The sequence below is a fragment of the Ostrinia furnacalis genome, unplaced genomic scaffold (genome assembly GCF_004193835.3).
Source record: "Ostrinia furnacalis isolate ACB-3 unplaced genomic scaffold, ASM419383v2 OfSCF2274, whole genome shotgun sequence".
NCBI lineage: Eukaryota > Metazoa > Arthropoda > Insecta > Lepidoptera > Crambidae > Ostrinia > Ostrinia furnacalis.
The window spans coordinates 648,120-660,836 of NW_021132513.1; the positions used below are offsets into that span (position 1 = coordinate 648,120).

General features: G+C 40.4%; 1 protein-coding gene across 1 annotated transcript in view; it reads left to right on the forward strand.

Moving 5' to 3' along the window:
• Hecw (Hecw ubiquitin protein ligase) overlaps positions 1–12,717 on the forward strand; it is a 109,055-nt gene that overhangs the window by 20,042 nt on the left and 76,296 nt on the right. Inside the window, exon 3 of the mRNA XM_028307511.1 lies at positions 12,605–12,706. Within this exon, the coding sequence (XP_028163312.1) occupies positions 12,605–12,706 (102 nt within the window). The remainder of the gene's footprint in view (positions 1–12,604; positions 12,707–12,717) is intronic.

Below are 12,717 nucleotides of genomic sequence, written 5' to 3' on the forward strand. Positions count from 1 at the left end.
TGGAATTACTGCTTTCAAAACGTGAATTAGATCTGGCCCCATACCAGACATTTTCCTACATCTAAAGGCCTTTTAAAATATATATTGGTTATGGCTATTGGAGCGGGTACCACTTTCCATACATTTGTGCCCATCATCCTTTTGCCCTCGGCTCGGACCGGATCTGCAAGGATGGGTTGTGTCACCTTGAATGCCGGATGCCGACATTCTGAGGACTATCGACCGTCAATCGTGTGAGCGTCTCGCCATATATTATAGTCGTCTGTCTGTTTGTCTTTGCGGCTACGTTTTTATTTTACGACCATCCACGTCCGCTGCGCGAGAATTCATTCAAGGTCGTTTCTTGTAAGTAATCAATCGGCGTGCACCGATAAGAGTTTTTAAAATGCATAGCGAGGTATGGTGGCTAGTGTAGGCTTTGCGGTGCGTGTGAAAGCAAACACTGAGGTGAGATGGGATCAAACAGTGTAGAGTGCTGCGGGTGTTTTAAGGGAAGAGCGTGTTTCGTGTCTGAAGTCCCCAGCGGAAATGGATCGGACGTGGGCGACGCCTACGGTGCGCGCGAGTGACCGCTCTCAACCACACCAAGTGACAAATTTGATATCATTATCTATTTCTGTAGCTTCTCATCTCGGCTCGTTTCAATTTATTTTCTGCTCGTTTGTTCCAGGTAAATATTGTTAATCGCCATCAACATCTCGAAGGTCGAAAGGTTCATCAATCATCGTTTAGGATAACCATGCGAATAATTTATCTTTGGTTTTGCTTTGGCGCACAGTAGGTAAGTTACTTGCTAATTATTTTATTAGCGATATCATTAATCAAGACTGGGAGTATCACATTTCTTGTGGTTGGGGCTAGATAAGTTATCACTAATAGTGGTTACGACGATACACACAGTAGCAGTTCTTGATAGGAATTCTCTGTTATCTTCTACATTGGTTTCTTCTTGTGAGCGGTGATCGTTATGACGGATAGTGTTGCTAATAAATGGGTGCGTTAGAATGTAACACTACAAGTTGTTTCCCCATCCGCTATTGTAACACTGTCCAGTGCAATTTAATCATCTCCTCAAGTGACAAGATGTATTAGGGCAGTTTAACGATCACTAATATTAGTAGCCCTGAAGTCATCCCAGTAACTTAGTGCTTAAGGTCGAGATTGCAGTGTGCTTTGGACCCGTTGGTTCCCTTTGATGTAGAATGGGAATATCGACAAAGACGGACGTCCGGTGCCGGTCAGGATTCGTTTCACACGACTGTTGCTTCTCGGGCTCGAAAGAGATGAATTAGATAATTTTATAAGATAATGAAAATACATTATCTGGTGATATTCCAAAGAGTTTACCACAATTTAATGAAGTTTTATGGACACCAATCAAAGATTAAACAAATACATACAGACAAGTGTAAACCGCTTATAAATTACCGAGTGATCGGCCATTGAGTGTCGTGCTCTCCACCTCTCTAATATTAAAATCGATGCAGTAGTTGATGCATCAAATTCATATTACTTGCTTCCTTGCTTCCATCTAAAGTGCGCTTTTGCGCAGTTCGGTGATCGGTTTTTTAATTTATCCTTGGAATAAGTAAGCCTTTTAGATTTGTTACAGGTTAATCTTTTTTGTTGGGAGTCTCACAATATTTCTCTTACGGAACAGAGAAGAATAAGGCCACTAAAATCCTTCCGGTCCTTTTGATATCGCGGATGCGCGGCGCAGGCGCATCTCAAAGGGCCCGTGTTGTATGCTTGCGCTTGTGTAAACATCATTTGTTACCCGCGTGTGTGATTTCAGCTTTTTGTGTAATTTCTTTGTATTTGTAGAGTCCGGTTTAATCTTATTAAGCGTCCGGAACTGCTATAAGTCAAATAACGTAAGATATCCGCTATTGTATCTTGCGAGTGCAATATGTCAAGGTTACTTAAATTGATCATGGTTGGATTAGTATTTTTTACATAGAGTTTTTTATGAATCGTTTAATGTTAATCTATTTTCTTTAGTAGGTATAAATAAAAATAAATTGCCTCTGAGAATGGTAGGATAGATTTGGCTAATTAGGTTTTTTTTTGTATTGTTGTTGTCTGAACTCTAGTAAGCCGTTTCTCTTACTCTATGATTTAATTGTGACTGGCATATTTTATGATGAATTCCATAATCTACTAGCCCTGTTGCATTTTTTTTCTCAAAAGAGAACTGGATCCGCGAATGCGCTCCTCTGATGTAGTCGTAACGGCCGTTTTGCAAGTGCTTCGACCTTTTCCTAGTAATACAGGTTAGTCCCACGGACAGGACAACATGTTTACCGTTAGCGTTGGCGAATTAGTATTTGGCAGCGGGTGCGCAGGCACTGGCGTTTAGCATACAATGCCCATACTGGTGGCCAGCGCTTGCGCAACCCGCGCCATCGCCGGATGTGACGACGCCGCCGCGGCTGTCGTCGTGCCAAATTATGTGCCTAGATGTCTGCACCAGATAGCCTCTCAATAGTCCTAGCTCACAAATATTTACGAGGACCCACAGTTAAGTTTGAAATTCCTTACATTCTTTTTGAGTTCAACCAAGCTTGGCAAATATTGTACAAGAGACATCCTCATTATGCTAATTACCTCGAAAGCTCACTTACATCCGGTAACGCAAGATGCCTCAATGTAGTCGAGATGTTGCCATGCCTGTCAAATGTTTTCTAGTAGACTTGTCTGGCCTGGGTGGTCCCTCGCAAGGTCAGTCTTGACGTCCACGGCACGCACTGATAGCCTGTCACTTTGTGAGAAGGACATAGGAGCTGTTTTTGAACGTTTCGTTCGGTCGTGCACTCGTGCCTGCGCAAGTTGACCAAACGATGCCGATGCCGTACGTCCGGTCACAGCTATGTAAATCAGCGCCACGATCGGTCGGATCATGAGGCCGTCCTTGGAACTGTTGTTCTATATGTGTTCGGAATATTTTGTGGATTCCTTGCTTTCTGCTCTGAATTTCGAACCGCTGCACAATGGCTGACGAATACGCATACCCCCTGCATATTACGTTTGAGATACCTCGTTTAATTTTGTTAAGAATCCTTAAATAGTAGTTGCAGCAAGTGAAATTGTGGTTCTTACTTGAACATTCAAGTTTCTTTTTTAGTTGATTTCATTCGTGCTCCTTTGTAGTGCATTGTTTTATGGCGTTAACGCATTGTTATCTCCAGTTCGTTGGCCCGCATTCGCATTTTGCAATCTTGTCGATTTTGCAACCAGTTCTCATGAACTGTAAATATCGGTCGCCGACAATAAAAGCTTCAAAGAGTATCAAAGCTATGTAAAATAGAAATGAGTGTAACTTTGTGTGTGTTGCAATTTCACCGTTTAATTTGCTATTTTGCTGTCCATATTTTACAATGTGTGGCAAAGTTTGAATGCTCTAACATTTAACGACCCGTCTAAAGCAGCGACAGATTTGATTACACCACAGAAGTAACGATTGTGTTTTATGAACCGTCCGCAACTTAATCTCCTCGAGATGGCCAGATATTGGGTGTAGTGTGTCGAAACGCGACACCCGCCTGTAAACCATGTCTGAGGGTCAGTGGTTAAACTAAACGCCAAGATTAAATAAATCAGCATCCCGGTTTATTGCCTTTCTAAAATAAGGTCCTCCTAAATGCTTACTGGTTGATCCCATCTTAAAGATTTCACATTTCTCATCTGGGAAATTAGTCATGTCGAGTTGATAATAATGAGCATATTTACTACAACCGGCAACCTTATGCGTTACCTATTACGAGTAGATTTGGTTCATAGCAAGAATATAAACATATTTATAGCATTTACTTTCCAATGTGTGGCTATGTTTCATTAAAGTTTTGACATGTAGATAATTGCAAACTCGACCCTGACTGGCAAGAGAGGCTCCGCCGCGGGAATGCAAAGGTGCAACACGCCACTGCAGTATCAATGCAGCAGAAGCGTGTGTGCTTTATCACCAGAGCTTAAAGCGTATTTTGCTTCGGAAAGCCATGTAACCCATTACTTTCGACAACACATTGCATATTCCAAGCTTCTGACAGAAAGATATGAACTTCCGCGCCTCGCGCGTGGGAATTGGCAGGATATCGATTTCGTCTAAGTACGCAGATCGTTATGTCCAACTAAATAGTTAATGCCGCAAACAACTGGTGAACAGGACCTAACAGTAAAGTGACCCCACGCATTTCACACGCGCCATTGTCTCGTGTGTCGGCAAAAGGAAGTGAATTGCAAAAAGATAAATCCATTCCCTGCGTAGACAACAGAGCGGCTGCCATGTGGGAATGCAACGCTCCACTTACGTCTTACAGTTGCACTCTATCTGTTCCGTTACACGACTCGCTCTAAACCTGAGACTTGAGCACTTTATCTCGGTCCACGTATCAGCTTTATTCCGTTTTAATGTTCCTGTGGTTAGTTTAATTCATAATTCTTGTAGTCGCCTCGCAGCAATAAAATAACCGCAGGAATTGCCTGAGGGCCAACTCAGATTTATCTTCGCGCTTGATGTTTGATATTTATTTGCTTCATCGGTATGCACTTTTTAGAATGTATGTAAAGATTATACTCGCGATAGTATAAAATGTACCTAACTAATTTTGAGACAGGTATTAATTCACAATTTTCTAGATGACCTTTCTAGAATTCACATTTGAGTTTGAACATTATAAGCTTGAATTCTATTTTTGTAAATTGAGATTCAGATGTTCAATTAAAACAGAAGCTAATGGGCTAGCGGAACAATAAAATAATATGTTTGTAGCGTGCGAGCCAAGTTTTTGCACAATCATTGTTTGAAATCCACAACAATGTGTCAGGTTCTCACAATACGATTCATTTTTTTCTAAATTCTGATAGTGCTAAATACCTATAAAAGCGAATAATAGCCGAAAAGAAAACGATACAATAGCTATGAAATAATATGGTAATGCGGAAATCCTTAGAGATGAACTTTGGCATTTGGATGTTATACGTTCACGGTCAATGGCAGCATATACGATTTATCACATTATCTCGCTAATAAGCTTCGAGACCATAGTTGCTAACTCTTCAGACACCACCATCATATTTTTACCGTCATATTACGTAGCTCTATAGAGAGTTTGAAGACTTCGTGTAAGGCTGCTCTTTAATCAGAGAGTGGGTGGCGCAAAAGTAGGCATCTAATTGAAATGAAACCTTATGCTTAATTGATTCTTTTCATTGGCTTACATCAACACACACCAAATTATTCTTCGATAGCGTACAACTCACGTCGTATCGTATGTTATTTTTCGTCGTTTGAATTTCTACAGGAAGCGCGTGCAAATATTCGGTTCACCACGTGCGGCCCGGACTCAATCGAAGAAGTTAGCGGCATTAATATTCGGAACCAATGGGTGTATTATTATAAATTCTTATACATTCGGTGCGTTTTGTCGTTTGGATTTATCGGAGCTGTAAATCAGTGATTTATTCGTTGTGTTTGCATGCATTACGTACGTAAATAATGCTGCAAAGGCAGTTCTTCTGCATTAGGACTGCATTTGTATTCGTTTTGAGCGTAAAGGTCGTTCGTCCCGGACTCGTCCAGGCTCTAGTTTGTCGTCAACTATGCCATTAGTGGCTGGTAATCCAGATTCTCAATGCGTGTAGTATTTGCACATTTAAACCATAACGTTCTGCGAACAATCTTTGAAGAATTGCGTTCTGCTCTTTAATGCAATATGTATTCCGTAAGTGTACTCTTTTGTAATAATGATTTGTATAATAAAAGAAACTAATATCATTATAGCCACTTCCAACACATTTATGTGCTAGATCGTGGAATGCAAAGAAATAAAGACTACCTACGGAGCGTTCGAATTCATCACTATAAGAAATGGAGTGAGCAAGTAAGTGGACAGTCGATAACCGGTCGATGTCGATCGACGAGGATGTCGCTGGCAACGTTCCCAATTCCCATAAATTCCGCGGAATCGTACGAGATTTATAATGGCGGCAGCGTAACGGTGGGCGCGCCTCGCATGCTGAGCGCACGCGCCTACGTGACGCGGCCTGCGAAATTTGGACCACACTGTCACATACACACTCGCTAGATAGCCACTTAAAACATCCAACACCACCTCACTTGGCACATTCTAGTCATGTCTCCGCTAATATTTGCCGCCTTTTATGTATTTCCGCACTTCAAGTGCAGCGAGCTTGAACCTTGGATTGCCTGGCGCCTGTTTTCCATTAGTAACATGTCGACGGCCATTTGCATAATTGCATTTTCCATTAAACAATCTTCATTCTTCGTCATGCGTACCGCCCGCTGCATCAGTATGCATACTTAACTGATGAAGGATTACGCGGTGCTGGTGGGAATACGCAGGCGCGGATACACCGTTGTGGGCACTGTGGGCATGCCCACAACCCTAATTTGCTTGTTTTAATTATGATCTATTGATAAGATCCATAGGCTGGTGATAAAAACGGCTGACTGATGAGCCTTTAAAAAATCGAGCGTGATTTGGAACACAGCCGTTCCATTAAAACGCCGCCGCCACCGACCACTTAGCTCTCACTTTGCAAATGGTGGCTGTGCCCACAACCTTTTTTGAGGGCTGGATCCGCGCCTTGGAATACGTCGGCTGATGTGATCGTCGCTTAGCCCTTCGGTTATGTAAGACATTGTCTTGGGGGCTTTGTAGGTTCTCTGTTTTGTATTTTGTAGGTGCTCTGTTTTGTATTGGCAATAAGGCAGCCGTGGGAGTTTATTGACTCTGGGTTCGGTGCGGCATGCGGCAGGTTGGCGGATGTAAATATTAGCACTTACCTAATCCAGTGCCGACGTACCTTATTTACTTTATTACACAATATGCTAGTTAATTTGTTATTGAAATGTCCTACATTATATTAATTTTTAGTATTAATCGTTTCAAGGCGTGTAGTTTTCATCTCTTTAAAATTAATAGCGTTGGGTTGATTACTTAAAAGGTTTACTATGAAAAATGCAATTTTATGACACGAGTTAAGTAATTTTTTTCTTACAGGGTTAATTGTCGCCAGAATCTTGGTTGGCATTTCAATATTTTATTTCAAGACATAATTGCATTCTTGCAAGTTGCATTCCTGTAAAAGGTCGAGAACTCTACATGTGATCGCCGTACGCCTTTATCAATGAACAGACGATTCATTCATAATTTTATTACACAGCAATGATTATTTAATAATTTGTCTGATTTTAATAATATATTTCTTAGCAGAATAATTACTGTTTTATATACCTACCAGAAATAATTTCTTGTATTTACATTGAAGTATGCTCGCCAGACGAGGTCGCGGCTTTGCGCACACGCATCAATGAATGAATTCTCCCGTGAGCCGGTCAATGGGCGGCTGCTAGGCGAAATCCATAAAATCTTACATTGCGTCATGTCAATTCCGTGATTGCTCATTACGCGACACGTGCNCCTATTTTGATACTTAAACGTTTTGAAAACTTAAATAATTTATGAAAAATTTCAATATCGGAATACGATATTGGCTTCAGTTCCGGAATTGAAATATCGGAAAAAATGTATCCGAAATTCCGGAGTTACGAAATTCCGGAATTCCGGTATTCAAGCCCTAGTTGACACGCTGCAGCCGTCCGCCTTGATATACTCGCTCCGGGACAGTGGTTCCCAATACGAAAAACAAACACTTCTGTCAAGTGCTCCAATTGATGTTTTGAAGTTAATCATACGGAATGATTCCCATAATTACGCCTAATTGGCAATTTAACATTCTCTTAAATAGGACTCTTCTTATAAGAGGATAACCTCAGATTAATTTACGTCAAACATAACACCGGTCAACAAAAAAAAATTTTTTTTTGCGCTTGGATTTTACTTATTATATTCTGATTATATAAGCAAATTTATACAAAAAAGTGCGATTACAAATCGAAAATATTTGCTTTTTAAGAAGTTATAGCGATTTGAATTTTCCATCTTCATAGTAGAATGTCTCTAAAGATGCACGTCCCATTCTCATTGGGATATATTTATAAATAATTATGGAGGCTTATTCGCAAGAACAAGGGGCACGCTTTCATCAAAATATAGTAAGATTTGAGAGACGACGTTACCAAGGCCAGTATACTGAAAGCATGATAGGGTTAGATTTTTATGCGAAAAATCTTCTATGGAACATAACAGGAAATTAGAACTTTTCATTTTTAATAAATATTTGGACTCTATTTTAAATTTTCTCTTATGAGAATGAATCTTAAATGGATGTTTGGTATGTTTTAATAATTAGAAAGAATGAAAGAAAAAAATATATTTGGCAACACATTGAATCATCTCTATGTTCATGTTTCATACATTCATTGATATGAATTTTTCTATTTTTTACACATAAAAGCAAATTCAGAACAATTTTTTGTTGTTATTCTTATTTCTAGGTCATAAAGCAATAAAAATAAGCTATGCATAACCCGTGCGCAAAAATGCTGTAGACAGTTGTAATTTTCAAAAAATTCAACTCGATAGTCGATAATCCGACTCCGAAGTAGATAGAGACAATCTTATTTAAATTTATATTTATGGTTAATGAAACTGTTTGAGAACCACTACATCCCGGCGTTACGCTACGCCCTCGCCGCCCACATGAGCCGGCGCCGGCCGCTCGCAAACCGTCTTCTCAGATAAGAATTTGTTTTCTTTACCGCAATAATAATAAAACAGTCGATCCCATATAAATAGATCATTGTAAATTCAAGTTCGTTCGGTCTCTAATAGCTCCGATTATCGACATGCCAAGAGAGCGAGTCAACGCAGATGGTGATAACGGGCGCCTCCGCTGCTGCCCTTTTTGGGAAACTAGCACGAGTAGCTATTATGAGAGGCGTCGGCTTTGCCGTATGTAGTGCTGGCTCAGCTGCTCCTTATATGAATGAAACCGTAAGCCGGTATTAGAGTCAGTTGATTGAGACACTAAACATTGAAGTAGTGTTTTCATTGTTTATACAAGCCCGCAAACGATCTTCGCCCATTATAATCGTTAGCTGACAACACATTAAAGTAAACATGTCGAGATTGTTCTCAGATAGCAATTTGATTGACGTAAAAACGATTTAATGCAATAATGACTCACATTCCCGTTTGTTAGACGACATTATCTACGGTTTCCATTCCAGTTTTACTGGAGGCGCGCACCCGCACTTTGAATAGCGATTAGAATGACTCACATTTGAAAAACAGAGGCCAGAAAATATTGGATTATTACTACGCAAAGTGTTTTTCTGCGAAATTGTACGATCAATAACTAGAAACACGTGATTATGCTGTGTTCAGGTAAATATTAATCAAGACGATGAATGGCAGTCATTATTTTACCTTATTTCTTGCAAGTTAGCAATTATTGCGTATAATTTTATCATCATCATTATGTGCAAATGCATTATGTGCATAAAGTTGTTTACTTTGTAAATTCTAGTTTCCTGTAGTAAACTTATCTTTGAATTTTATGTGATCAAATAATTAATTCATATCTTATCGTATAACATTTCAAAATAGGTTTGTTCACTATTTGCAAAGTTGCATAGAGCAATTCTTCATTTCCATTTGAATCCCTAACAAGACTCACAATAATTCTAATCAATTGTATACCTGTTTCTTCTTCCATAAAATAATGAAGTTTGCAATTTCGCATCTATTTACGCGTGATATTTTCTTATTGGATTTTTTTCCATTTTCCACAATAAATACTGTGTCACCCTCGCCCTTCGCCGTCTGTCTGGTGCCACCCGCTCATCAGTCATCATTGACATTCAGCGCGATAACTGTCACCGCACTATCTTGAAGGTGCTAATGGAACCAGCACTGAATAAACTCCCAATATCCGGTACGATTTGTGGACCACAGGGAATTTTAAGTGGCCACCACTCGTAAAATTAACCGGACCTTAATGGAGCTTTCAATGAATGAAAAGGAATTTTAAAATGCATTACCATTAGGCATTAGGCGATTTTATGGAGGCCACAAACGGACCTGTGAATGCACACGTTTCTTTTAATGTCTACTCGAAACGTGAGGGTGAAAAGTTAACCACGTTTAAGCTTTCGTCGTACGAGTTGTTAATGCGCTGAAAGCTCGTCTCAGCCGCACATCAACAGGGATATAATTGTGGCAGCGAAACTGTCGAATCGTCACTCGCTAATGGGATTCTGTCATCGCGGCTACGACCCTTTTAAACTATCATTTCCTTTTGAACCCCGTTCGACTCAAGACACTTGGGAATGGGAACTATTGTTTAAATCTGTTACCCTTAATGTTATTTTAAGGGTGCGTAAACTTACCTTTACCAAGTCGAGGAGCCATGCGTGCTTAGCGTGTCAACGGAGCATATTGACAGGTTGTTTAGTTTGGTAAAGGATACGAGGTGTCGGCGCCATTCCGATGATCACATCTCGTGTGAAACCGAGGGGTCCACTTAAAAAGATATCATGGGTGGGACAAAAAGTGAGTTTAAACAGTAGGCGTAGGCGTCAAGACAGATGCACTACATAATGGCCGGGATGAGATGACCGTACTTAACTGCATACTTCCGCCACTAGCTAACCATAGACATAATTTAGAAGCATGATCTTGTTAATCAGGCTAATCTCTTTTCTATTGCTAGACAAATATCTGCGGACAAACTAAATGCCTAGTAGTATTTTCACGCACCAGCAAATACGTTTAGTCGTAGTAAAGTAAAAATAAAATCTAGATTCGAAGAATCAGAGGACGATATGCAAAACAGATGTTCTCATTGGAATTTTGTCAGTCTATTTTTTATTTTAAGTGGTTACAGTTCCTGAAAATGAACGGAAGCAAATAATGTGTTGAATTTTTTCGCACCTTCGTCATCGCGTATAACCGTGAGATCTGAAGAACCTATTGTATGCTAAATAAGTTCGTTTGATCATAGTTTTTCTCGAAATTTGGATACGCTCAGTAACATTATAACGTCGACTCATCAACACTTTTTGTGGAAATCATGATTCTTAAGTCCTAGGTATATTTTTCTATGTCAGGAACATCAACATTATAATCCGGGCCTTTTCAGGGCGAGAGTGAATAGGCACTTACATGGTAGATATGTACCATCCTAGACTGCATCTCATTTAACACCAGGTGCGATTGCGGTCAAATACCTGTCTTGTTTGTTATGCGTAAAAAACATCTCAGTTTACCCTAATTTTTGTAACAATAGGCACACACCGTATTGGGTTTATCTCAAATCCCGCGGAAACGTGGTTGATCTCCGTACGAGCTACACTTGTATCTCCTCCCATATCCTGCGGACGGAAGCGCGCGTGGATGTTGCGTCACCGACCGGAAATAGACGCCCTCTGTGTCACCGCGTGTCGTCATCGACACCGTCATGAACTACTTTACTTAACTAATCACCACCATCGCCGGCTGCCTTACCAACCACTACTTATCACTAGCCATTACTGGAGAGGAAATGACTCTCGCTTAAACATAATTTTAGCGCGCAATCAAACTAAACAGCCTGTCTCTGCCCAAAAGCCGGGTAACAAATTATTGGAAACAAAAAACTAATGGGAGCGATCGATCTCCCGCCGTATTTAGACTCGAGTAATTATTTCCAGGCGGAAACAACTTCGAGATAATACGGCGATTTATCCTGCTACAAGACTGTTTAGTTTATTTGCTCCTCGGCATGATCTTCCTTCGACCTTTTTATAGCATTAAGTATAATGCGGTGCGTTGAGCTTTATTTGCGGTCAAAAATAAAAGCGTTTGACGTAAAATGCTTCCACTCATTTCGATATTTACGACGGGATCGAACACTTAATCAACGGCAGGAAGATGTTAGGCGGCCGCTCGTATATTAATCCAATCAAAATATGGTAATGCTTTGGTGGATCCAGCTGAATTCAGTTGCGGAATCAATTTGCCCCCGTGATATTTATGGCCATGTTTCCCCAATTAACTGGCAATTCGGTGGCTCCGATTATTTCGCGTAAAATGTGCGGGCGACTCCCGCATCCGGTGATTACGTCTGGCGCATAATTTGTGATGCGCCTGCGCCGAACGCGAGCAACATTCACCCGCTGTTGATTTTTGTTAGATAAAAAACAGAAGGGTTCAGCGTGGTCTGTCTGCGGTGCACTTCGCTTGGTTGTTGTTTGTTTTTAATGTCGAGTCTTTTGCACCTGCGCCCTTTTTGTTTTTCGTTCTGTACCTCTAGTAGGAAAAACTTTCGAGTTCGTTTCGTTGCGTATTCAAAGTGTCATCGAAAAATTTTGTATGAAAAATTAAACAGCGCCCCCTAGGGCGGCTATAATATAGGGGGCGCTGTTTAATTTTTCATACAAAATTTTTCGATGACACTTTGAATACGCAACGAAACGAACTCGAAAGTTTTTCCTACTAGAGGTACTGGTACCGGCTCTACGTCGAAATGAGATTTTGCACGGCGTACCTTTAGTTTTTATTTATTTTTAATACTTACACACGTCTCATAATATGCAAATGAGTTCACTGAATTTTGTTAAGTATCAGTGAAGTTGAATTACGAGTTAGGTACATAGTATTTTTGAATTCGAATTATAATGAGTTCTCGTTTGTTGCAGAATCGGCGAGTATCGCTGGCATCGTCGAGCGCGTGCCGGCGACCGGATGCGCCAGCGGCGACATAATGTGGCTTCTTGATGAGCCTAATCAACCTTATGAAGGTGATTCTATT